This window comes from Clinocottus analis, unplaced genomic scaffold (genome assembly GCF_023055335.1).
Source record: "Clinocottus analis isolate CAN_PGR_092001 unplaced genomic scaffold, fCliAna1.0.p SCAF_5, whole genome shotgun sequence".
NCBI classification, from domain to species: domain Eukaryota; kingdom Metazoa; phylum Chordata; class Actinopteri; order Perciformes; family Cottidae; genus Clinocottus; species Clinocottus analis.
Window position 1 is genome coordinate 18,198,275 of NW_027176207.1, and position 27,817 is coordinate 18,226,091.

A 27,817-nucleotide genomic window follows, 5' to 3' on the forward strand; every position below is an offset into this window, starting at 1 on the left:
ATATCTATTCCCTTTTTCCTCCCGCGTCTCGGGGTGGATTGAAGAGGCGGGATGGTGACGGGGAGGTCGCCCCCCCCGCGTGAAGGCCCCGTTTGGAGAAACTGCCTCTGGAGACCGGAAGGAGTGGATTTAAGATTTGGGGCGGGACAAGTAGACCAGAGGTAAAAGGTAAATATGGATGATTTCTGTGTACAATCTTTGTGTTCTTGTACTTAAAGCTTCCCTCTTTCAGCTTCTAGTCATACGTCAGCGCTCTCATCAAACCCAGGCAGCCGTTTCCAGTGAAAACTGAGTCAGACATATTGCTAAACTTGCAGGAAACCAGCGGCATTTGTAATTCAAATAGTTTAAGATAAAAGTAAGTGTTGAAAAAAGTGTTTTAATTGTGTATTTGGGTCCTTTCTGCTTCAGGGGTCCTTCATTGTTGGCCACTCTTTCTTTGTTGTTAGACGAATTGATTGAGATCCAGCACGTGCAGTAACCGCGTCGTCCGGTTGGAGCTGTCCACCTGATGAACGTGAGTCTGACGTCTTCCTCTTCCTCAATTTCTAGGTCGTGAAAAAAGATGATTCTGCCATTTCAGCACTACAGGCGGCCCCTTTCAAATCAGAGTAATCCGATTTCAGGTTATTACGACAACGTATTGAACGTGATCAAACCACGTGACCTCTTGGGCGCCTTTGCCTCCGACCTTTGACCTCGAGTTCACCTCGTGGTGTCTCAGCTCCATGTGGGAGGAACAGACTCGTGCAGAAATTAAAAGCTGCCTGCAGGCACTTCTGCGCTTCTGTTATTTGTAATTTGCATAAATTATCCCTCTTCCTTAAAATCCTGTTTAGACGAGAGTGTGTGTGTGTGTGTGGAGGGGTGGGGGGGGCATGATGTCCTCGCCACAAGAAGTATGTTGTTTTTTTTTACATCACGTTGCGTTTGCTCGGCATCTGTCTCTCGCTCCGAGTGTTTATCAGCGATCTGATCTCGGAGATGAATCGATAAGAGGCGTAAAGTCGGCGTACGAGTGTCGTGAGGCGAGAGTCTCGAGTCTTTTTTGGAAGTCAGCCTTATTAATCTCTCGTGCTTCGGCGGCGCAGTGTGGCACCTCGTCTTCGCTCTGCCTGCCGTCGCCCTCCCTCCCCGTCTTCCCCCCTGAAATTACAGTCAGTAATCTGTTTGGCACTTAGACGAGTCACAGAGGAGGATGGGGAAAAAAACAACAGCAGGAAACAGGTTCGGGGAGAAATAAACATTTTAATTAGGTGTTTGGCGCTGATACATCCAGATTTCACACGCACGAAAACAAGAGAACACTCCTCGCAATTAAATAAGAGATTTGTACGCCGACGTGAGATTTGTTTTAAGATATACATTAAGTTAAATAATCTGAAAGATGGCACTTGAATGCACTTTTGCTTTTTACACACACACACACACTGAGTCATATTCGATGACACTTTGAAATATATAGGACACAACTCTGAAAGTGAAGTTGCCGCTCGAGTGCCACGTGAAATTAGACGAGCACAGAGAGCCGCGTGGACGTCAGGCTCTCGACTAAGAATAAATACAAATGTTAAAATATACAGAGGGGAAAGTCGTCTGGTTGGATATCCGTCACAGTGGCGGGATGAAAAGACACAAAAATGCGCCTAAAAAAAAAAAAAAAAGGCCTCCGTCAAACTTCAAAGCCACGTAACTGCGGCGTCGTCCTGTGGAGAGGTAGATATCGCTCATCTTTGAACTGTCTGACACACACGCACACACACACACACACACACACGCATACACACACACACACACACACACACGTGTGTCCTTTTTATTGAATGGGTCAAAACTCACAGGTGCAAATTCATAGCGTTAGAATAGTCACTCGAATGGGATGAAGGGACGCGGTAACCTGGTCACAGCTGCATCCAGCTGCTCTGCATCCAGCTGCTCTGCATCCAGCTGCTCTGGGCCGCGTTTCACAAATAAATGTGTGTCTTTTGTGGGATTTGCTCTCACCTTCATGGTTCACTTCATCAGTGGCGTTGGATAATGGAGGATTGGTGTTTTTTGTCAGACTCCAGACGACCCTCCCCTCCCTTCCCTCTATCGTGTGACCTTGAACGTGTCGTTTTTTTTTCTTCTCTCGCTTCTCTCTCTTTGTTCCTTCGTTTGTGGGTTTCAGCACAGACGCCGTCGTCCTCCTGCCTCCTCGCCATCCACTCGCTCCTCTTCCTCTTCCCTCCTTTCAACTGGAGCCAAATGTCTGGTGGCTGAAAGTCTGTTTCCTCATATTCTGTCCTTATTTCCTGTGTTCATCCAGGCAAGCTGCCGTGTGTTTCCCCTGCCGCTCTCTCTGTCTCCGGGAAAGAAGACGAGGGGGGAGAACAATAACTCAATTTGTGAGTCTCTTTTTCTTTTGTTTGAGGCAACAATAAACATTTTAATGTCCAAAGTGCTCCGTCTCGTTCTTTTTTTTCTTCAGTAAGAAGCCAAATCCGGCCTCAGCTTTTCATACTCCCATCCAAACGTCCTCTGTCATAGCTCGCCGGGGTTTGCATTTTTATTATTTCTTTGCGTGTGAACTTGAGTGTGAAGCGTAACAGACGCAGCCGGGAGTGCTGGGGTGCTGCTGGCATGCTGCAAGGTCACTGACAAAACCCCCCCCACCCCCAAAAAAGAAAAAGGGAACGCATGCAGCAACTTTAAAAGAAGCCAAAAGAGAACGTGGTTCAAATGTTTCAGAGGAAGCCATCATAGGTCAGCTCCCCTGCTCGCTGCGCTCCGGGCCACCAGCGGGTTTACTTTGAAAAGTTAAGAGAAAGTTTTGTGGAAAAAGGATGCCAGTCGTTGTCTCCTCGTTTCCAGCCGTCTGCCACGAGGAAGGGATGCAGTTCAAGCAGACTGCAGGTGCGGGGGGTCGAGTACTCGCTCATATCTTGGTCTCTCTGTGTTCTGCTCTGAAGGAGTCCCGGATCGCCAGGAGACCGGCGGCCAGAAGATGTCCGCTGACTTTGCTGTGCCACTCATGCGACCGGCCCCTGGAAGACGAAACAAACAAGAGCTTTCAGCGAAGGGAGGAAAAAAAAAAGGTTGACAATACACATTTAACCAGAGAAAGTAGCTTTCAGGAGGTCGTTGATACTGTAAAGAAAATGTGCCCATTACCACGGTTTGTTGAGGACAATGTTCCAGTAATGTTGGAAATTAGCATTCGCTACAACACAGAGCATCTGTTTTTGTTTTATTAGGAATACTAATGTCATTGTGATGTCCACATCAAATAAAGTCAAACTCATGTCCCATGAAAGTCGATTTACAAGTCGCTACAACCTTATGTGTCCCCGCTAGCTCCCCGCTGTAGCCAGCTAGCGCTGCTGCTAGCTCTCCGCTAACTCCCTGACAACCACCGACGGTAGCGGGACCAGCCCCGACTCGGGAAGCAGGGACGAGGGGAGCTAGCTAGCAGCGCTAGCTTGCTACAGCGGGGAGCTATCAGCAGCGCTAGCTACAGCAGGGATCTAGCAGCAGCGCTAGCTAGCTACAGCGGGGAGCTAGCGGCGACACCTAAGGTAGTAGCGGATTGTAACCCGACTTCTACGGTATCTTGTCGGTATCCACATTTCTCCCGTCTTTAAGATTGTAACGGCGAAAGGCTCTTCGGAGTCAACATAAATACATTTTAATATCCCAGTCATGAATAAACATGTCCCGTGTTTTAAAAACAGAAGTACACACTTTGTGTTGAGCGCTAAACAAGTGTCACATGTTTCCGTCACTGCAGCTGTTCAGTGCTGCGATTAGTTTGATATCTTCTGGCGCTACATCCGGTTTTCTCTTTTCTACTTTGAACACACATTTCATTGAATAGTTTCTCCTTTTTGTTTAATAGACATTTTGACACAAATGTAGCGCTTTTCTAGTCTTTCCGACCACTCAAACTGCTTCACAACACTTCACAACACTTCACAACAATGTCATCGTTCATACGCTGGTACCCACAAGGTGCCTTTCTGACCGCTCATACGGCACAGGAACCGTCTGCCGGCAGCAACAAGTTTAAGTTCTTAAAACATCTCATAAAAAGAACATGTTTATGATGCTATTATTCACACTCTTATAGTCTTAACATAGGATTTTATTATGCGCCTTATAAGGATTTATGGGCGCTTTATTACTTATTAAAATGACCTTGCTATTGTTCATAGTTATACTAGTATAATATACTAGTTTACACAAATCAGCAGTGAAAAAAAAGGTGTGTAACAGGTTGTGTGTCACTCGGTGTGTCTGCTCTAAATTGTTGGACCACGTTTTTACAAGTGAATATTGCATTATATCGCCGAAGTGATGTTTGTGTGCGCCTTTCATGCGTCTCTTACTTTTACTTTTCACTGCAGTTTCAAACGCACCGCCATCGATTCCCCCTCACCGAGGCCACGACATATTTAATTTCCTCCGGAGGCGATGCGAGGCCCGTACTCGTAAAAAAATAAATAAATCCCCGTTGACCTTGATGCTGCGGATCTGTTGTCTCGCCTCCAAAGTTAACAAGCGGCTCCGATATAAATGTCACGGCGAGGTTGAACCGAAACAGTCTAGACGTTTAGCTCGAGCGCCGTCATGAGAGGAAACGCACGGCGAGAAAGAAGCAGGGGGCGGCCAGAAAGAAAAGGGAGCGAGGGCGTTCATCCCTGCGGGTGTTTTCCCTCCTTTTCCTCCGGGATCGCTCCGACAGACCAGCAGCACGGCTCGTGAAGGATGTTTGAATCAAAGCTTCGTTCACCTCTGAGCTGCTGCGGGAGACGGAGAAACGCCCAAATGTGTGCGCGCGCTCGATAAGACACACACACACACACACACACACACACACACACACACACACACACACACACACACACACACACACACACCCTCTCACTCCCTCTCACACACACACACACGCGCACACACACACACACACCCTCTCACTCCCTCTCACACACACACACACACGCGCACACACACACACACACACCCTCACTCCCTCTCACACACACACTCACTCACTCTTACACACACACACACACACACACACACACACACACACACACACACACACTCACTCTTACAAACACACACTCACTCTCTCACTCGCTTACAAACACACACTCACACTCTCACTTACTCTTACACACACACTCACTCTCTCTCTCTCACTCACTCACTCACTCACTCACTCACTCACTCACTCACTCACTCACTCACTCACTCACTCACTCACTCACTCACACACACAGTGCTGTAATGGGCCGACTGAAAGCCGGCGTAGATGATCACACTCTTCATGTCAGATCTGTCTTTGTCTCGACTTCATAAAAAATATGAAGAAAACAAAAACCTGTTTCTCAGTAAAACGATGAAGGAAAAGTTATTGAATCAAAAGTGAGGACTGACTTTACGATCTGCGGATCAAAGTTACGGCTGCGACTGTGACTCACTGAGGATAAAACACTTGATGGAAAAGGACGAAACGGATTCACGATGCTGAGTTCATCAACGTTTCCACTTTGAGTCAGAACCGAGAGACAGTCGAGCAAAAGCACCAGCTGCGTCCCGGAACTACAATTATTATTATTTATGATTAAACATCTGCGGTAACGTTCCCGTTGGCCTCAGCTGTACTTTTATCTTCTAAAGCACAGCGTCGGGTCTTCATGACGGACATGCAGGACGGCGGCGCCGCAGACGGACGCCGCCAGAGGTCAGGAACACGGACCGGCCTCAATTAAGACGGATGAGATGAACTGAGCGCCGTCTCCAGATATTCATTTTAATAGACTTCTTCGCAGCCTTAAATCCTCTCGGCTTCGCTGTCGTTCCCGGCGGCTCTTTTTTTTTTTTTTTCTGCCCTCGCTCGCACGTCAGTCTGGTCTTTAATGACGTGAAGGGCAATTCTGACAGTTTTAATGCCGACGGATTAATATGTGAACACATGACGGATATCTGAGGTCAGACATCTATTGCTATTTACGAAGGAATTAACACAAAAGAAATATGGCTACGAGCGTCTTTTTTATGTTTTTGAAACAATTGACAAGCTGGTATTTATGACTAATTAACTAACATAATTATGAATGAATCAAAGTTTTGACTGTATAGGTCAAAGTATAGAGAGTATCTCATTCTAAAGTCGTCAGCTTTACAATTGTACATGTGCTTTTTTCAGAACTCTCCATCCATCCATTTAATATATATATATATATATATATATATATACATATATATATATATATATACACATATATATATATATATATATATATATATATATATATATATATATATATAAAAGAGTAGTACAATAAATGTACATATAAGATACATATGCACATAATCATATAAATAAGAAATACAAAATACAAAGGGGTATACTTGTACATAAGCACCTACACCTACACACACACACACACACACACACGTACACACATACACATCTATATCTATATCTATATCTATATATTACAATTGTAAATTTATGAAACTCTTTTTGAAGCTTTCAGATTCCTTTAAACATGTTTTCCTGTAAAATATTAGTCATAAAAATGGTTGTAAAAGGGTCATTTCAACCAACTTAAGCACTTTTTTTTTTTTAAATCTAACAAATCTGACAACAAGCAAGCGTTAGTGAGAGCACAGCCTCTCTTTTGTGATCCATCCTCCTGTGTTTTTCATTTTTAATTCAGTATTAACTCGTCCATGAAAGCACCTGATCCCTGTGACCACATCGCCCCGCATGGATCCTCACCTGCTGTCAGTGCGGCAGAGGTGCGTCAGCCGGGTCCTCCGGGCCCCGGTGGGCTCCAGCAGGTAGAGGCAGGAGTGCACGTGGGCCCTGACCCCCACCGACGGCACCTCGGGGTGCTCCGTGGATACGGAGGACAGGTACAAGGGGCCGCAGGACGGGTCCGCCTGCCAGGTCCTGAGAGAGGAGAGAAGAGATAATGAACTGACACTTTCAGAGCGCTTTCGGCTCCCGACTCCCCCGCCCCCCCCCCCCCCCCCCCGGCCCGCCGCGCCTCCTTACCTGAGCAGCAGATGCTCCTGCGGGAGCCGCGGGCTGAGGGCGTGGCCTCGGCCCTCCAGGAGGTAGCGGTAGACTTCGCAGTCCTGGGACACGGTCTGGACGGCGGCCGCCTGGCGCAGGCCGCGCTCCCACAGCTCCCGCTCCCTCAGCAGCCGGTGGAGCAGCTCCTTCTCGGGGGCGTCCACCTCCACGGAGCCGCGCCACATCCACAGCAGGCCGCCGTCCTCCATCTGCAGGCGGGTGGAGACGCAACAATTAGGACTCGGCGGAGACGATATACTAGATTTTTCATACCGTACGCCTACTTTTTAATGACTTTTTGTACATTATATCACTTTTTTCCCATGATATCTGTTTATAAAATGCTATTAAATGCTATATTATCTTCCTTACATCTAATTTCCTCATTCCCTTCTGACATAAAATCTTCCCATTCACCTTCTTGAAGGCCAGATCCACGTGCTCTGGGGCGTGGTGGCTCTCCCAGCCTCGGCTCTTCTCCCTGGCCTCCTTCAGGAGGTGCTGGGTGCTCTGCTGCAGTTTGCTCCTCCTCCTCTCCTGCGCCTCCTCACCTCCACTCTGACCCGGGGCCGCAGGGCCGCCTCCTCCTCTTCCTCCTCCTCCTCCTCCTCCCTCGCAGAGGGAGTCCTCACCTGAACGCTGACCGGGCCAAAACTCTGGAAGCTGCAGAGAGGATTGTTTTATTTATTTGGTTGATTCTCAGAAGCTTCAAAAGTGTTTTCTAAGCAGGAATCCTGGATTTCATTTTCACATCTTTTTAGGACACTTTACGTTCTGACCAACAGACTTTAATTTACTTTTACTACACATTGATTTAAAGAGTCTTAGTTGGTGAAAACCACTGGGACACTAAAGCGTCTTGGTTTATTTTAGATCTGCACAAACACAACCGGGAACTGAACCAATGGGTTTTATTACAAGTCGATAACACAAACTTTGACTTTTTAATGTCTTTTTCCAACAATCTGCATTAGAACTTTTTTTCATACTATATTTTATTACTTTTGCATGACTTTTAATATATATATATATATATATATATATATATATATATATATATATATATATTTTGCAGCATACTATATTTTTTGAATTTTTGTCTTCATCCTAACAATACTATGACTCTATGACATAAAAACACAATAATATGCCTTTTTCCAACATTCTATACTATAACTTTTACATTTCTTTGGCGTGCTATATTTTACGGCATACTATATATTAATACCACATATTAATATGAATACACACACACACATATATATATATATATATGGCTTTTCTTACCACACCATATATAATTAGTTTTTATATATTTTGTGACAAAAGATGTCATAAACAGGTCATGCCGCCATCAAACAATCATAATACAGTATGTCACATTCAAATGTTTATTGAAATTGCAACAGCCACGTGTGCAATAAAATATAAAATAGTTTATTATACCACGGATACCTGGAAGAGTCTCTGCGCCTCGGTGATCATGTTGGCGAGCCCCTGGGTGGCGGCCAGATTCTCACTCAGGTCCCTCTGATCCGGGCGGCCCAGGCTGTACTTCCTGTGACTCGACCTTCAGCAACGACGGGAACGAGGTCAAGGTCAATGTGTATTGTTTGATAATCGGCAGCGACTCAGAGTAGAGGCCACGCGTTGGTTTTTTTTTGTGTGGTGAGATTACAATTGGGGCTCAAACAGGATGAGATGCGACAGCGTGAGCCTCCAAACAGCAGCGGCGAGACACCAGGACGTTCAGTGAGAGCATCCCACGGATGAGGAGGACAGACGGCTGCCAGAGATTCCACAACGGTGAAGATGAACAGAAAGAAACACACAACGGGAAAGAGGGCGTGAAGCACATGACGTGCTGCGGTCACAGCGGCGCCGGAGCAGTTTTTTTTTTTACAGGATAAAGAATCAGCTTCGGCGCTGCGTCAGGATTACCGCAGCGGACAGATTCAGGTTGTTTCAGAACGCAACAAGAAGTTGTTCTCCTTGATTTTATTTGATAGGAAGTTTTATCTCTGATGGTTTTTTTGATAGTTCACGATGACAAAAAATAAAGTGAAAAAAGATGAGCGAACGGCACAGATGCTCTTCGGGGCCAAAACACAGCAGACCCAGCTGGTCGGAGGAGAAGTTTGACCATTAAAAAGTGCACATCTCAGTAGGAGTGGCGAGTTCTGTCGAGCCGAAATACGAAGAAAAAGATGGAGATGATGAGATTTAATAGATCTGTGGGAGCGGCCGACAATTTCCCAGAGTTATTTGTTCCCACCGCCAACAGTGTGACGTGGTTTTCTGACAGCCTGGGACTGTGGCTTCCAGGAGACGGGAGGCTCAAAGTGCTGATTGTGTTGTTTCGTCTTTCCCCATCTACCGTCCCGTCAGCGCTGGAAGGGAGGCAACCAGCCAAAGTGGAGAAAAAAAAAGGAAGAGGTGGAGATGAAAGGAAGGGAGGAGGAAGAAGAGGAGTGAGGGGGAAAGCAGAGTGATTACAGACGACGAAGGTATAACGACGGGGAAGGAAGATGTGGACGAAAGAGACAACGTCGGGGTGGATGGAGAAAAGAAGGAGATGATGGTGGAACAAATGATGAATGTATCAACCAACGGCTATGTGAGTTTATCAAAGCCTGATTTATCTCCTTCCTGTGCTGCGGAGCTCCACTGTTGTCCAAAAACTATTAAAAACTGCATGACATGTTACCGCGAACACTTACACACACACACACACACACACACACACACACACTGTAGTTTTAATGACTCAATCCGACAGAGAAATGGAACAACGCATTGTTGCGTTTGGTCTTTTTCTTGGGCTTTCTTGAAAATAAAGACATGATTACTTTATTGTCTCATGGGAGAACTTTGTCTTGGAGTCATGGAAAGCGCTGCATCAACACCAGACGTCACAATAGAACAATATATGAGCTTGAGATGAAAAAGAAAACAGCCAATGAATCACAAAGATCCAACGCCTACATCTCAAAAACATGCACACTTTAGTGCGTGAATGCCACGCAAACATGTCCCACTTTACATGTTTACGAGCGACGAGCCAGCGTGTAATCATATAAGCGTGTAATCACATAAAAACCCGCAGTTCTCCGAGTGCCTCCCTTCTCTCTCTCGCCTGTCCTCCACGGAGTTCATGAAGATTGTGCTCACACTACGAGGCGTAAGGAAATACACAACATAAGCCTAATCCTTGTGTCTATCTCAAATATTTGCTTCCACTGATGTTAAAGAATGACATCACGCATGGAGAAAGACACTTTTTCGCAGCACTAACTCGGATGAATGGCCTGCAGACGGCGATGAGTCATCAACCGCATCGGCGTTATCATTCTCAACAGTCTCATTATCTCTCTGTCAACTCCCTCTGCCCAGCCGGGTTCTCTGCAAGCAAAAAAAATAGATAGAAAATATCTCTCGTGTCTGGGAGTGAAGTTGAGGCCAGATGGAAATTGTTGGAGGTTATGTAATGTGCTCTCTGTGATGAAAAGCTGTCGGCGCAGTTTACACAGAGGAGAAGAAAAGCGTGCGAGTGTAACAGCTGGATCGGCTCCAGAGGCGATGTCATCTGTGGGAACTCAGAACCTTGGAAACATGATGTCGAATGAAGCCACAAAGGGAGGAAGAAAAATAGGTTTCTGTGGCACCTAAATGGCAACCTGCCGTGGGTAACGACAAACACACACACACACAGGCACACACACGCATTACCCGAAAGCTGAGGCTAAGAGAGAGGCTGAGATTTAACAGTCAACCACAACAAAGTCACAGCCTGAAGCGACAAAATGACAGTTATTTTCATTTTTTTCCCGCTTTCTTTGCAAATAATCATATCCTGTGCAATCATGTGTTGGACTCTCTACCGTTTACTTGGTGAGTAAAATATTACAATTCATACGAAGGATGGATATTTAAAAGCTAAAATAGGAATTACACCCCTGGTTGTTGAAATACACGAATGTATTGTTGGTTTTGCACGTTTTAGCTCGATAAGCACGCTACAAAGTCTGTAATCTTTTCACCATATAACGTTCTAATATCCTCCTGACAGCTATATAACAAAGATATTTTAAACTGGGAAGTTTCTATTTTTTGTCAAAAAACTGTTTTGGCTGATAACTACATTATCAGAAAATAAACTCCAGATAAATTATCACGTTAACAACGTGCAGTTAATGTGCCGATTCAACTGCAGAGGTGTGTAATGTGCTTCAGACTCTACATTCACTTCATTTCTCTGGGTGAAAATGTTCTTCAGAGTGAAATAGACTTTAAGTGGAAGTTACCGGGTAACGGATGTAGCTAATTCTGTTGTTCCACCGGTACTTCATTCTGTGCTCGGGGGTCTGGACTCACCTGGCTGCGTTGGCGTCTTTCTTCAGCGTGTTGAGGTGGAAAAGCGACGGCGCCAGGCACACTGCGATGTTGGTCGGGGTCATTTGGTTCTCGTCCACGCAGGCCACCACGTCGCGCAGGAAGAACAGCAGCGTGCGCAGCGCCATCCTGTTCTCGTCGGGAAGCAGCAAGATGGCCGCCTGAGCCGCAACCAGCTGCTGGTCCTTGGGAAAATCTGCAAGTAGAAAAGATGAACCTGTTAATATATTTTGATTTGGACTTTGAACTTGGAGCTTGAAGAAAATGAAGCCAACTCCATGTTCACTGTAATAAAATGTGTTTTTATTGAGTCAATGTCAGCATGAGCATTTTACTTTGCCGATGCCGAGTATGTCAGATTGTGAGTTTGCAGTGATGAGCGCTCACATTGGTAAATGTGGAGGAAGGACTCGCAGAGCTTGCTGGTGAAGATGGGCTCGGGCAGGTCTCTGAAGTACTGCTTCACCATGTCGGCCACGTCGAAGGCCGACTGGCCGTCGTACGAGACGCCGTCGGGGTCGGACTCCACCAGCTCGCGGAGGTACTGGATACGAGACTTCACCCCCGACTTACGGAAAAGACCCACCTGAGAGGGAGAGAGACGCGAAAGAGAACACTTCAACAAAAGCTTTGTGTTGAGCAAGTAAGTAGGTAAGTAAGCAAGCAAGTAAGCAAGTAAGTAGGTAAGTAAGTAAGTAAGTAAGTAAGTAAATAGCTAAGTAAGTGAGCAACTAAGTAAGTAGGTAAGTCAGTAAGTAAGCAATTAAGTAAGTAAGTAGGTAAGTAAGTAAGTAAGTAAGAAAGAAGGTAAGTAAGTAAGTCACTAAGTAAGTAGGTAAGTAAGCAAGTAAGTAAGTAAGTAAGTAGGTAAGTAAGTAAGTAAGCAAGCAAGCAACTAAGTAAGTAAGTAAGGCCATATAAGTATTACATTTTATTCCCTCTCATGTCCAACAGCGCCCCCTGTGGTTGTTACAGTCATTGCAGGCCTCGGGTGCTTACTAGCTCCTCACCTGGTCCAGACACTCGGTCCTCAGGTAGACCAGCGCTCGCAGGATGCTGGGGGGAAGCGGCTCTCCCGTCTGCTGGACGCTGAGCAGCAGAGGAACCTCAAAAACCCGCCGGCCTTTCACGTCCATCACCTTCGTCTTCCTCAGCGGTTTAGGAACAGTCCTGCGGGGCGACAAAGATGCCCAGTTAGACTCTGGACGCCGTCCATTTTTAAGGAAGCAATCAAGCAGCGTGGACTGGTGCCGAGGGAGGAGTCATGTTCGGAAATTTCACGAGAAATAGTTACGAAGTTTGGTTTTATTCTACACTTGGCTGCTTGAGATTACAAATTCCCAGGATATTCGCAACTTGACTGTTATTGGATGCGTTCCCTTTTGAAGGAAGAGCCAACTTCTTTGATTACAAAAGTCCCCATTGATCTCTGGACTGGGCGAGCCTTTCAAATCAGCTCTGCAGGGAAAACACAGGCATTAGGAAAGCAACGCTGATCAAAGAGATTGGACTTGGAGTGGAAGTGTCGAGGTTTGTTCATGTTGCTGAACTGAGATCAGTCACCTTTTAAGCATTAGTACCAAATGGCTGATTGTTTTTCTTTTCTTCTCTTTTGGACACTGATGTTCTCCAGATGCAGGGAACCCAAAACCTGCACCGCCGGACTCAAAACCCCAGAGAGCTGCACCGTGATTTAGTTTCTAACTCTGGAAGTTGCACTCTGGATAACACTGTACTCTTGTAAAAGTTATATATATATATATATATATATATATATATATATATATATATATATATATATATATATATATATATATATATAAATAAAGAAGAGAGATCTGAAGACCTCCAACAATCATTAATGAAATCTCTTCTCTCCTCGGTGTGGACCCACAATGCCGCAGCACCGAGTCAAAGACACAAATGATATCACACATTCCCTCTAAATGCTTTTCAGCTCTCTTTTCATCACGCTGTTTTTTTTTTCTTCTCCTCCCTCTGCTCTCTGAAACAAACTGGCAATTTTGTGGGGAAAAGTGCCTCCGAGTATCAGCCGTCCCAATCAGCAGCTAATTGCTGTATTTTTGAATCATCTCGCGCTCGCTTTGGCATCAGTGATTAAATCATTGCGATGACAAGACTTAAACTAATTGTCGAAGCCTGAAGAGTTTCTTTTCTGGGTTGTTTTTTTTGGTCCTTCTTTCGTTTCCTGGAGAAGTTGCCGGTGTCGTAGTGGCAGAGCGTTGAGGTTTTTTTTACTCGCTGCGTGTGCATGTGTCTGACTTTCTAAACAATAAGTTACTGTTGAGTTTTAGTTTGATTGCTTTATGCAGCGTCTCTGCCTAAAGTTGTGTTAACCTGATTTCTCTTAAGGCAACACACAATAGTTCAACATTTAGGGAAATCGGCTTATTCGCTTTCTGGCCAACTGCACCTTTTTTTAAATTTTTTATTACAGAGATTACATTTTAAGAATGAATTGACTCATGAATTGAGTTGCATCACTCCTCTCTAACTTCTAGCTCATTAGTGTCCTGATATATACGTCAGTCTCGGATCAAAGTTTGACTTTGCCTGTCGTGACCTTTCAATGTGTAACCAATGAGCAGACCCGGATCCATCCTGTAAAACAAACCAGAACTCCAAACAAATGAACGGGACTCGCCTGAACTTGTTGAATAAAAAAAGTGTGTCGAAGACATTTTTTTGTCACACAATCCAGTTTCAGGTGAAGGAACATTGAGTTGGATTTGTGTAAAAATAAGTCAGTTGCACCTCAGAGTGTGCGCTCATTTAAAACTCCTGCTTCTGTTGAACAAAACGTTCACTTTTTCCCCTCGTAGAGGTTAATTCTGACGTGATTTCTCCTCAATTGCGCTTCATGTGATTCATCAAAAGTTTAATATCTGTAAAAGAAGGAAGCCGTTTGAAAAGCTAAAACACACCTGAACTCCAGGAAGCCTCGCTGCTGCTTTTCAATGCGCGGCGGTTATTCCCGAATCCCCCGCCGAACACGTTTGATCCCAAAAACTAAAGAGGAGTTATCTGTGAGGAGTAATTTCAGGATATTTCTTTTTTTTTCTTCAACGTTTATTCAACCTTATCTCACCGAGCATAACAGCCCCTTTTTCTATTCTGAAAAATGAATTTGTCTCGATTTTGCACGAGGGCTTATCCCAAAAACATAGTGTAGGAGGCACAACACTGATCTCATTAAATCCATGTCTGTCAATAAAAAGTGCAGTGAAAACATTTCATATTTTGAACAAGAAAAAGTATTTAAGCTCAACACTTTGCGAATACCTTAAAAAGGCCTTGATTTGTGTCTCAAATCGTGTCGTTACCTCCTTTGTCCTCCTGCGACTACGACTGTCCCTCAGGGCTTGCCGTACCCTCACTGCCTCTTTAAGAACATTACAAACACAGACCCCTAACCTGCCGCATTTACCGTTAGTGTAGGCATCGTCAAGGAAGATCTGTAATGGTTTATCGCCAATGTAACGGCAATGGTTTGCACTTTGGGATTCACTTCCTGTCTCCTGAAGCGCTCATTGCTTGTTCGCCTCCCCCACATCCCCTCTCTGGCTTTCTTGGAAGCGTTGTGGATGATGCGTGGAAGCATTGAGAGCAGAATAGCTTCTATCTGCAGAATATATCAGATATTGACGCAACTAAAGAGAGTGTGTTGCTGGAGCAAAAAGTTATTTTTCTCTTGATTTGTCCGGCTGCAGAAATGCTCTTTTAGTTTTAAACGCGAGGGAAGGGTCCCGTCTTTACTCTGAAAGGCTCGGCCATGATGAAAGTGTTCTCCTTCACGTCTCCCGTCGACGTGAATCGACCCCGGGACCTTCCGCAAGGGAAACTACGTTTATTCTTTTGACGTCGACCTCGACCACCTTCTGCACGTCATGATTTATATATCCGACAGTGAGCGACACGGGAATGTCCGAAAGACGAGAGAACTGAGAAACCCTCCAAAATAACCCACAATGCCTCAGCAGTTAACCCAACCAAACGTCTCCCCAGGAAGTCAGACACGAGGTGAAGCCCCCGCAGCGGGGTTTCCTGCTCTTGAAGCACGCTGCTGGAAGGTTGCACCCGAGCCACGAATAATATAGGAGTTTTTTCTAAATAGGCTGCGTGAAATATTCACCGCCCGCCCGCCCTCGTTTGCACTGTTGTTCCCTTGAAGAAGTTTCTCCATGCAGGTGTGAGTGAGAAAGAAAGCAACAAAAAGGATCCAGCAGTGCAGAGCTTTGTTTCTCTGCTTCCCTACAACCTTTTTCTTTTTTTTTTTTTAAATATCCAATCACGTGATATTCAAAGCATCCTCTGTCTCGACACCACTTCTTACCAGTTCCAGCCCTGCTTACTGGACGGGGAGTGTTTGTCCATCAGAGCGGTGAGCTTCAGCAGCGAGAGCTTCTGCAGCAGGAGGAACTGGGACACGGACTGGCTCTCCACTCCCGGACCGGCGGGCAGGTTCTGCTCGCTGGTCCAGTGCAGCTGCCGGCTCACTCTGCCGGACACAGGTGAACACACAAATAGAGCACAAACATGACAAGGAAAATATCAACTTCAAATGTCTCTCATCCTGATTGTCTCTCATTCTCATAGTGGGACTGCATGTAATGATCTATTTGGACACCCGGACAAAAGAGATCCTCGTGCACGGAGGAGATTACGGTTCTGCGTGTAGCCGCGCTGGCAGCCGAGGGAGGCAGTGACGCTGTTTACCCGCCAGAAAACTAAATCCGTGAGTTTGTCTGGAGGGTGGCGGCAAGGGAACGTGGCAACACAATCACCAGAGTTAAACATCTGTATGGTGGCCACTTGATTTTTCATCATTTCCGCTCTGTCAAGTTGTAGTTGTGCTTTTAGCGAGTGACAATTAGCATACAAGAATGCTCATGGTGCTATTCATAACTACATTTAGCTCTGGATTTGCGTGTACTATGCCCAATCCAACACACGCCATTTGGAGCCTGGATTAAACTATCCAGTACAACATGCACAAAGGAAGAGAGAGGGAAAAGCAGCGTCCAGCGGAGGACTGTTTGAGGGGAAATGGGTGGAAAAAGAGAAGAGCACCAGCGCGCAGGAGGTTTATGACACTGCATTGCGTCTTGCAATCGTAAGGCCACCATAGAGGGCACAGCATCACGCTTTCTCTACCCAACATGGCGCTGTCGCTGCCCTTTTTTCCTTCCCGACCGGTCCGCCAGCGTCCGTCCATCAGCAAACACTGACGATGCGGCTGACTTCACAGTACAGGAGAAGCCTCATAGCGTTTTATTGCTTTATATCGGAGAACAAATATGCGACAAAAAGAGATCTAAAAACTGCCCTATGAAGAGGCGATGAAAACTATTCACCACGTGGTTACTGCTTTTATCTTTAGTGCCTCACAGCAACTGCACTCCTACTTTGGCTGATGCCTCGGGGGGGATAAATATCCATAACTGTCATCATCAGCGCCCTGATGGACACATTTACAAAAATCCAGGGCAACTTAAAGTGTTGCTTGTGTTTCCTCGAACTGCATTTTGATGCTGATCAATATTTGGCAAACAAGTCAGCTTTTAGTTTCGGGAACGTAAACGTCGCTCCTGTTCCTGAGATCTTTGTCTTTTTTAATGCGCCCGAGACACATTTTGAGTTATGTTGCTTTTGAAATATGATATGGGAGCTTTATTGTCTCCGGTTTCTTTTTGCTCTTCGTACTTATATACAAAAGATGAATATAAAAGACAAAAAAGATATTAAGAAAAGAGTAAACAGTAGGGGTGGGGAAAAAAAACAATAAAGCACAGTATCGCGATACTTTGCGTGGCGATATTGTATCGATACACGGGAGCCGAGTATCAATCTTTTATCTAATCAATTCGAAAGTTTTTGGTCCTGGAATAATAAAATCAATTTATTTTTTGTGGACAAAGTTGTCCTTTGGGGACAATTTGCGGTTGAAACAAAAAGGTAATAAATCGCAATACATCGCAATACTCAACGTATCGCTGTATCGTGATAATATCGCATCGGGACTTAAGCATCGTGACATATCGTATCCTGAGACTTCTGGTGATTCCCACCCCTCGTAAAAAGCGGTCCAGAAAGTGCAGATAGTGCAGGTGGAGGTGCTCTATAAATAAACCTTCATTTATTTTTCAGTACTGGCGTTGCACTCACCTGCGTCTGGGTTGCGGCGATCTGGTCTTTGTCTCCTCTCCGTTCACCGGCACCTCCTCGTGGCTCTTCACCTCCTTCTCCGCCGTCTCCACCTGCGCCTCCAGGTGGACGTGGCTCGGGGACGAGGGGCACGGGGAGGCGGCCGATGAGCCGTGACCGGGTGAGTCCCGGGAGGAAGACGAGGACAAGGACGGGGAAAAAGAGGAGGAGGAGGAGGAGCCTCTTTGACAGTCGTCCTCGGAGAGATTTTCAGACCACGTGGACACCAGTTGCTGCAGGTTGCCGATCCTCTCCAGAACGCTGTCCAGAGCGGAGAAAACATCTTCGTCTGCCAACAAACGACTCACCTGGAAGAGGAAGAACAGTTTGGGCGGGATCAAGGGAAAATTCCCCACATTTTTTTTTAACATTTCTTAGAAAAACCCTTCGACGAGACATTATACTAGATTAAATGAGTGACTTCACTATACTACAAATATTACACTTTTTAATTTCTACAGTTTGATGTCTCTTTTAGGAGAAAATGGCGACAAAAAAACCCAATTATATCACATTATAACGCCTTTGAAAACCCTTTTTTTTTTAATCGATTCAGCAGATTTTATCAATTTGTAAATGATTTCATACACACAGCAGTTTTGAAAAGGTGTCACTCACTTTCTCCAAGGATCGAAAGTAAAGAATAACTTGTTCCTTGAAAGCCATTACCTAATGATTTCTATAATACTTTATGTCGGCGTTTACTTCCATGGCTGCCTTATTTTTGTCACAGAGAGTCCTAAATTGCACCTCCTCTACTTTGGGTGTAGTTATGTCTGAAGGAGGATGATTCATTCACAGCGATTACTGTATTGTTTTAATCTAAAATGGAATTTTTATACGAGCACTCACAGAATTATCTCCGGCCTTGTGGGAAAACTTAGCAATATCAATATTCTTGATTGAATGACCCGTGTCTTTATAGACTCTAATTTTAGATTTTCTCTTCATGGGTCTTTATCCATCCTTTACCCGAGAGGCAGGGAAGCCAATGAGAGAGACGTTTATTTTTATATGAATGAATCCGTATTGTATTCTCTCTGGAAAAAAAGCTTTACTCAAGGGAACAGATGGTGGGCTTTTACAACCATTTCACACAACATAATCATATTGTATTGTACATGTTGATCTCCAAAAGTGACTCATCTATTACCTCACCAGGTAAACATCTTCTTTATTCTCTCTCTCTGAGCTGTTCTGGGATTATACAACACATCTTTTCATCCACAAAGTCATTGCCATGTGCGACAAAAACTATAAATACATATCTGGTCCTTGAACCCACTCGTAGTGAGTATTAGTGAGCGGCGTCGGGGGGGTTCAGCACCACGGACAGAGCGAGGTCACCTGTTCAGCACCTGGACAGCTCCACTCTGGGAGCTTTGTTCCCGGCAATTTAATCAGGTTCGTTGCCCTCTTATAGGAATATCGCACACACACACACTCGAATGACTTCTCCTCAATATTTCCATTTACTTTCGCTTCACCGAATGGAGAATGAAACAAATGAAAGAGGGGGTGAACATCTTTTTCTGCTTTGATTAGCTCGTTGAATTCATAGAAAATGTGCCTTTAATGTCTCTCCTCTCGATATTTCTGCTGTATTCAGTAAGTGATGCAAGTGCTGGAAGTAGTTGAGAGAGAACCTGAGAGAGAAGTTCAAACCCTGCAGAACTCCACACACCTGCACAAAGTGGGCGGGGTCATCGGATTATTTTGAAGACGCTAAAATGATCGGATGCAGCTGCAAAGGGGGTTTCAAGCACGGTTAGTGTGCTTCCAACAAAGCATGCAAGACGGTAAATGGATACCTTGTAATCCCCTGAACAATATATATAAACTAAATATCCAAGTATGAAAATAAACACGAGTAAGTGTGGAGTTACAGTCTTTGGACCCACCTCAGATTCCTCGACCATCCTCTCTGCGTCGCTGCCGCTTCCTCCGCCTCCGCCTCCAGACGGCTGCTGGACGTCGGGCACGTTGTCGTAGACGCTCAGCCGGTGATCCAGCACAGCCAGCGGACTGGGGACTCCCGGCGCCTGGTCGCCGGCGGCCAGCGACGACGTGCCGCGGCGGCAACTGTGTCGGCCCCGATAGCCGTGGAAGCTCCCGGTCCTCCAGTTGACGGAGGTGTTGTCGATGACGGGGGAGAGGGCGGGGCGTTTGTGTGCCAGAGAGGTGGGGAAGGTCCCCGGCTTGTGGCCGTTGGGGATCTGGAAGATCAGACTCTCGGGCCGGCTGCTGCTGCTGCTGTTGTTGTTGTTGATCTGGTTCCTGAAGTCCTGCGAGGGTGAACAAGGGGATGAGAGACGGTTTTAAAAAAGGAAATAAACCTCTTTTCCAAACCAGTGAACACATTACTCATTACACTGGTTAGGGTAAGAGTATGAGAGCAAACCGAGTAGAGTCGTTCGTGCCTGAAAATAATACGACCGCGAAGCTCCGATGAAGTCATTCTGCATCATAATTAGCCGCGGACTGTAATTTTGCTTTTTGCAGGGAGAGATTGTATTTTCGGAGGTCTGGACCTTCAGAACAATGCGTGTTTGTTTTCGGGATAACAGGCTCTTTCGGAACAATAGTTCTTGGACTATTGGGGTTTGGGAATAGCGGGCAGTTGGAACAATGGTGCAAAACTGTGTTAATATTACAGATTGAAATATAGCTTATGTTTGTAAAACTACTGGTAATAACATTCCCATCGGTCACAGCTGCGTAAGCGAAAACTAAGACGTGAAGACGTGTCTCGACGCTGAAATCCTCATCATCATTTGACCAATGCTAAACTTTATTTACATTTAGCAGAACACAGCAACTAATAATACAAGTTCACATTTCTTTTCAGACGCAACGTTGCACTGAGTCGAGTTGATACAGTCGTATTTTTGGACTGACCTCCGTCCCTGTGTGGTTCTGGTCGTTCCAGCTCGTTCCATCGACCCCGCTGTTGGAGCGCTTGCAGTTACTCCTGACCCGGGCGACCGGGCTGGGCGTGCTGACGGCGCTGCTGCTCTCTGATTGGCTGTTGCTGCTGCTGCTGCTGCTGCTGCTGCTGCTGATGGTGTGAGGAGACGAGGGCGAGGAAGACGCACGGCTGTCGGGTCGACCCTGCAGGCTGGAGACAGTCGGGTGGGTACAAGTCACCGGTTAGAGCCGCACTGGGAACGACCCGCAGTGACAGTTCTGGCACAAGCGAATACTCCCCACCACGAGATAAACAATATTTCTCACTCTAAAAATCAGTGGTTCTCAAACTGTGGGGCGCGGCCCTCTGGTGGGGTGCGGAGGTATGACAGGTGGGGTGCAGGTGGAGATGCAAATTCTTAAAAAATAAAATGACTTTTCTTTTAAGAATCCTTTATTAATCCCACAGTGGGGGAATTATTCTCTGCATTGTACCATCCTTAGTCATGAAGGAGCTTTGTGCTGCTGTGAAGCTCTGGGGCTTCAGTGTCTTGCTCAAGGACACTTCAACATGAAACTATGGGGAGAAAACAGGGATCCAACCGGCTTCCTTGGTCTTTTTTGCCAAATATTAGTTATTTTTTGCACATATATAACTTTATTTGCATGGTTTTAACACAGTGATTGCACATGTTATTAGTTTTTGTCAGATGGAGCGATCTGGTTTACTTGAAAGGGATTTACATTTTCTTTAATTTATTAATTCAAAAAGCACGGATGGAGGAGTCTCAACAAGTTGGACCATTTTGTTCCCATGTTGTCGGGCCGGTGGGGCCTGAACATTTTGCTTCCTCCAAACTGGGGCGAGACAGAAAAAGTTTGAGAACCTCTGATCTAAAAGTAGCTGGAAGTGACATATCTTCCCGCTTCTTTGGTTGTCGATCAAATGTTTTTACAGTAACACATTTATCCATCACTCTCATCTTACAACTACAAAGTGGGGGGGAAAAAATGTGTCTTTGATCATTCTGCAAGTAGCTTTAAATCAGTAGCAAATGTCGCATTCCCCAATCCTCACCTCGATGGGCCGTGCAGCCTCTCCATGCTCTCCTCCTCCTGGACCCGAACCGGGCCGCTGATAACGCGGCGGGTCCGACCCTCGCCGCTGCCGCCGCCGCCGCCGCCACTGTGAGCAGAAGGGAGGAGGCCCGTCTTCCCCCTCAGCCTCAGTTTCTCCATCTTCCTCAGCAGACTGGTTCCCTTCTTCCTGGGCGGTTTGTCTGGGAAGCAGCCCTCGTCCTCCAGAGTCGCGGCGGATGACCCTCCAACACATCCATCAGGTGACGGGGGTCCACTGAACGAGGAGTCCACGAGCAGCATCTTGTTGGCGGAGGAGCAGCGAGAGGAGCTCCTGCTGGTCTCCTGGTCGTCTGAGGGGTTTGTGGCGGCGGCGGCGGCATCTCCGTGACCCCCGTGGTGCCCTCCGCGGCCCTCGCTCTCCGTGCTGCTGGAGCTGCGGATGGAGCAGACATCGTGGCGGTCACCGACGTCACCCGAAGAGGCGCTCCGGCGTCCGGCGGCGCCCCCGGGCGAGCCGAGGACGTCCGCCGCGGAGTCGAGGCGCCGCCATCGTCGGACCCGCCTGTCGTAGGTCCAGTTGGGGCTGATGGCACAGAGGTCTTCTTCGTCAACGTCGTAGCCCTGGAAGAGGAGGGAGGGTTCAAATGCAGAGGCGAGAGCGCACAGAAATATCATATTACACACAAATGTACACGACAGAACAGAATACGCACCCACACTGAAATAAGCACCGTCGGCATGCACGACAATGTGCAAACACAATACTATAAACACAGAAATTTACACAAAAACACACGTTTTCTTTCAATAACTTATACGAGCATGAGCGTCATCATACATTCATGCAAACACGGCAGGTAAACATCTCACATATTGCACTTCAAGCTAGAATCAAGGTCAAAGTTGGAGTTGACTAAAACAAACATAGGAAAAAAATGTAGCTCTAACTTCAGCTTCTGTTTTCCTGCACTTGTCTTCCTCCTCGAAAGAGGAACTGGAGGAGGAGGACTGATCACTTCGTATCAGTCTAAATCAAGCGACGCGTAATGGGGCGATGTCATGGTGTGACACCCCCCCCCCCCGCGGCTCGGGCTGCCTCGCTACGAGAGCCCCGCTGCGCTCCAGTTTCTCGGTGTTTGCTCTCGACACTCACCCTGCGTTTTGATCTCCGTGGCTCCAGCCTCATTTCCACACTTTTGTTCAAAGTGCTTAATCGCCTGCAGGAGGGGGGGGAGAGATGAAAAGCGGTACTCCGGTTAGACTGACAGCGTCCCGTACGATAACAGCGACCCGCTGTACACACTCTTTTACATTTGCCAATTCATTCCTCGTGCGGACGCAACACGTCGGCCGACGATCAGAAAACCTAGAAAGAAAATCGAAAGACTAAACAGTTTTTTTTTTTTACTTTTTTAAAACAACAAGCCTTGTGACCAGGAGGCAGCCAGCTTAATCCCCTGGACCGACGGGATGAATCGGAGGAAAACGCAACACTTGCCCGTCCCCCATGACCACCACTGTGGTGCCCCTAGAGCAAGGCACTAAACCTCTAACTGCTCCACTGGAGCATCTTATTGACTGCAGTCGGAGGAAGTGATTGTGAAGCACAATGTTCCTGCAAGAGACTGAACTAAACTAAGCCATGGCGAGGTCCAGTTAGAGTAATACTAAAATAAAAAGCATCTTCACGATATCATATCCACACCTCCTGTGGACACAGGAGCGCACCCGTCCACCTGTGTTACCTGCAGAGGGAATCCAGGGCATCCTTATCCAGGAAGTGGTGGTCCCGCTTCGCCCAGTCAATGTCAATGGGAACCCTGCAGTCTGACACACACACACACACACACACACATGAGGTAAAAATGAAACACTCAGACGGCGCCCGCGACGCTGTTTGTATCATCTTGCCGATGACTCCGAGGTGGGGGAGTGGGGGGGGGGGGTCTGTGCGGATTACATTAACGCCCTGATATTTACCTTTGAATAATTGCACATACTGAGGGAAGCCGGCCGCTTGCAGCCAATCGCAGGCCTCCTTGGCTTCAATCTCTGCAAACAGAGAGAAGGAAAACAACTTTTGATTCAATTAAAATCATTTCACGCTCCACCTCGCTTTAAGGGGGCAAATATTTGCCCTTAATCAGTCGTGTGTTTATGAAGTTAAATTACATTTGCATTTGGGTGAGGGGGGGGGGAAAAATGAAAAGAATCAGTGACAGGGAAAAAGTGGAAGCACAGGCAGGCTATTAATTATCTGTGACTCTTGGAAGAGGCCATTTTAATTACTGCTAATTGGCTGTGTGTGTGGAGATGGGGGGGCTTCTGAGAGGGAAGGAAAATAGATTGTTTTTCATGTTTCCCCTCCTCCATGTCTTCCATTCAGAGGCCTCGCTCCATTCACCCGCGGATCGATTTGCACATCAAGAAGACAGTTCTCGCACGCCACTCACTCGCCGGTGATGCCCATGAAAAAGGATTACATTCCAAAAAAAAAAAAAAAAAGGTGTGTGTTTTGTTAAACGCAGTTCCAATTTTCTCACGGAGATCAAATGCACGCGGCGCTATGACTTGAGAATCTCGGTGCCGACGTTGAGCTTTTTTTTTTTGTTGTTGTTGTTGTTGTTGTTTCATCCTGACATGAGAGACCTCGGAGCCGCCCACACATCACAGACAAGACGTTCTGCATTCGCTCAAACCGGAGCTGATGAAGAGAAAAGACACCGAGAGACGCGAGACCCGAGAGGAAGAACGACATCAACTCGTATTTCACTGCAGGATGCTCCGCAGAAGAGCGGAGAGAGTGCACGGCGAGTCGGCTTCATGCTTTTTCTGTTGAAGAGCAACGCTCTGCTGATTCAGTTTCTTCCCCTCGTGCTCACATCATTTAAAGCAGAACTGAAACATACAGTTTTTTTTGTTCTGACTTCACACAAGTTCATCCTCCGTAGGAGCATGGAAAAGGATGCACAATGGCTGCACAATCAATTTAGTGTATTTCTATTCACACAGAAAGTGGAGTAAACCCTAAACATATTATTATTATTGTGATATATGATATCCAAGTCCTTTTTTTCTACATCTTAGTCCAGCTCGATGTGTCATTATAGTCCCGAGGGGCCACTTTGCATGGACGCTCCTGCTATGAACGGGTGGGAATTGGAGGACATGTAGTGTTAAAGCTCTTTAAGTGGTCGGAAGACTAGATCTTTCCTCGAAAAAAATTCATGAATTCATTATTTTTCAAAAGTATTTCCATTGGTGTAAACCGAAAGATGCCGATGATGAGGAGCAACACGGATTCAAACTGGAATATGATCTATTTAGCCGCCTCTGCTCTGGAGCATTTATCCCTTTTCATGGGAGAGACTCTGAAGCAAAGTATTATTAGGAAAGAAGCGAGTGGAAAAGAAAACATTCTGGCCGTGAAGCATAAACATGATTTGTTGATCCAGGATGTTTACAATGAGGAGCGACAGAAATCATTTTCTCAGTCTGCGTTTCACAGACCAGAAGAGGGTTTGGATTTTTTTCGGAGAAGTCTCAAAATATCTCTCTCTCACCCAAATTCGTTCTCTCTCTTTCTTTCTCCTCTTTTCTGTCTCTTTCTCTCTTTCTCTCTGTGTGTGTGCGTGTGTGTGTGTGTGTGTGTGCACAAGAGGCCCGTCGCGGGTAGAATACCGCCAAGGGCATTTCTTGTTTTCATATTCACACAGCATGAAATATGGCCGACATTAGGCCCCACTAAAGAACAACAGCAGCAGTTTGCCCCTGTGACTGATTGGGTCTTCAAACACTCCTTGTCTAGTGTTTGATTGTGATTTTTTTTTCTGTACTGCCTGTACTTATTCACTTCAGTGAGACTTGAAGGAAAAAAAAAAAGGCAGCTTAATTCACATTTCATTTTTTTGGGGACGTTTGAAAAGTTGTTTTTTTTTTTTCTCAAATTCCCTCGACAGCGGGGATGGAAACTTGGCGTTTGAAGTGGTCTCTGGACACCCGAGGATCTGGAGAACAGCGTGACCCAAAAGCAGATGGCCCAGACACGTAAACAGTGGGTGAGGGGGGGAGAGAGATTCAGCAAACATGGCAATCATCAAAATGACAGAAAGAAGTAAACTGACTTCACGTGAGAGTCGCGGGCCAAAAGAAAAACGAACGTCCGCGCGGTTACAAAAGAAAAAAAAAAAAGAACCCAAAACCTGCTTGTTAAGCGTCTGTGTGCAGAGCCCCTGCTCCGGCGTCCCGATGGAGATCAATTGGAGTGACATTCGAGATAGAGAAAGGGATCAAGTGTGCTTGCCGAGCGGCGGTCTCGCATGTCCGCGGGAGGATCTGTAAATCCAGGGATATGTGAATCCACCGGAGCCAGAGCCCCGAACTCATAGAGACAGACGCGCCACTTCCCCACTGCCGACATCACGCCGACACTGACGGCTCACAGCCCGTCATCCTGCAACCCGGAGTCAGGTCACAAGTTAAGAGCTCTTGACGTTTAGAACCAGTTTTCTACTTGAAATCGGTCTCATGTTCTGCGTGGAGGCAGCCGCGCCTCACAGCTCCAGAGAAGCAGCTTCTGTTGGAAATGTTTTGAGGTTAAAGCCCTCAAGCCTGGAGGGGGAACATCATAGCGAGGAGGGGCGTTGGGGGGGGGGGGTGACTGGTTATCGTCTGTAGAATGTTCTCCGGGGCAGTTTTTGCGGATGGAAATGGATTGGTGCTGCTTTGGAGGTAGAACTGAGTCAAAAGAATGAATCAGAAAAGAGTCGGTCAAACCCGCATCAGAGGAGAGAAAAAAGGCCCCAAAACAGATGCTGGTTTTCTTTCATTCCTTCCACGCTACAAGGTGTTTGGACGTTAGAGCAACGCGGAGGCATCGACACAACTCGGAGGCTCGGAAAGGCAGCGAGGCGTCAATGAAACATTTTAAAAACATGAAAACACAGAAGAAGAAAAAGACAGGAAGCCCGGACGGGCGAGCTGCGCTCGGTGCGTTTGTGAGAACCCGCTTCAGAAGGAAAAAGATCCAACGTTGTGAGTCCACTGTTCTCGGATGTGATTCGCCTCCTCCATGTGGGTAGATAAGTGTCCAAAGTTGTTGCTTCGCCATGTTGGCCATTACATTCTCACTTCTCCGTCTGTGGCTCTCAGCCCTCGAGCCCATGCCAAATCATTTCCTGAAACAGGTGTGAACTAGTACACAGGTGTGAATAGTTTAGTGACATCTGCGTTTCCTAGAAGACTCTGTTGTGTGCTTAATTCATTGGTAATAACAGTAATATCGACCTTTAGAGGGGTTGATATGCATGTCTAATGTCTACAATTGTATCTTCAACTTCTCAATTCAATACAAACTCAAATGGCTTGATTGGCATGACATTACACTGTACATGCTGCCAAAGTATCATACGAAAAGTATTCATAGTATCTCTAAATACTTGCTCAGTGTGCTGGCTCTAGCAGGGCCTCACGATCAAATGAAGACATCGGAGCAGTAGAAAGTGAAATAAACTACGGCAGTGTCCTGCACGACTGGCTGACTCCTTAATGCCTGATGTGTAACCTCAAAAACATCGACCTTGATCCAAAAATAAAAGTATGACGTCTTTCTGGCTGCGTGATGTTCACAATCTGCTTGAAAGCCTTCGTGACAAAAACAACAGTTTGAGGCACGCACGCCTTAATGCATGGCCGGCCTGTTTACCACAGGAATTGTGAGTCTCGCGAGGAACAAAAGACTCAGAAAACAACAATATACATCATACTCTGCGTGTACGTTTGCTCATTGACTTTGACAGGCTTCATTCAGGGGGCCCCCTCTCTGCTCCGAGTGATGCACAGCCTCGCGACGGCCTCTTCCCCTTTCCGAACGACTCGGCCTCTGAGGAAGTTGTGATTCGGCCCCTCTGGGCTCAGATAAGAGATTTGGATGTGCGATTAGCGCGGCTCCACCCTGCTAGCGCCAGGAAGCTGGACAGCGTGTGCGTCTGGATGCCGAGACGTGCTCAGCAGACCGTTTGTGTTTACGGGGTTTTTTTCTGTCCGAGCAATAACTACAAATTACTTCAGAGAAAAACACGTGTGGAAGGAACTTGTCATGTAGCCAACATGGACTTTTCCTCTTGAGGCGGATGCAAGAAA

General features: G+C 46.3%; 1 protein-coding gene across 1 annotated transcript in view; it reads right to left on the reverse strand.

The window, feature by feature from the left end:
• Positions 1-1,421: 1,421 nt before the first annotated feature.
• Positions 1,422-27,817, reverse strand: part of si:dkeyp-23e4.3 (rho GTPase-activating protein 7) — a 31,466-nt gene continuing 5,070 nt past the window's right edge. The window contains exons 2-17 of the mRNA XM_068600630.1: positions 23,657-23,728; positions 23,422-23,503; positions 22,830-22,893; positions 21,675-22,297; positions 20,588-20,807; positions 19,591-19,974; positions 17,651-17,997; positions 15,819-15,983; positions 12,475-12,634; positions 11,852-12,050; positions 11,447-11,660; positions 8,528-8,642; positions 7,490-7,735; positions 7,052-7,281; positions 6,773-6,946; positions 1,422-3,026 (exon numbers count right to left, since the gene is read on the reverse strand). Coding sequence (XP_068456731.1) covers positions 2,918-3,026; positions 6,773-6,946; positions 7,052-7,281; positions 7,490-7,735; positions 8,528-8,642; positions 11,447-11,660; positions 11,852-12,050; positions 12,475-12,634; positions 15,819-15,983; positions 17,651-17,997; positions 19,591-19,974; positions 20,588-20,807; positions 21,675-22,297; positions 22,830-22,893; positions 23,422-23,503; positions 23,657-23,728 — 3,404 coding nt within the window. The 3' untranslated portion in view covers positions 1,422-2,917. The remainder of the gene's footprint in view (positions 3,027-6,772; positions 6,947-7,051; positions 7,282-7,489; positions 7,736-8,527; positions 8,643-11,446; positions 11,661-11,851; positions 12,051-12,474; positions 12,635-15,818; positions 15,984-17,650; positions 17,998-19,590; positions 19,975-20,587; positions 20,808-21,674; positions 22,298-22,829; positions 22,894-23,421; positions 23,504-23,656; positions 23,729-27,817) is intronic.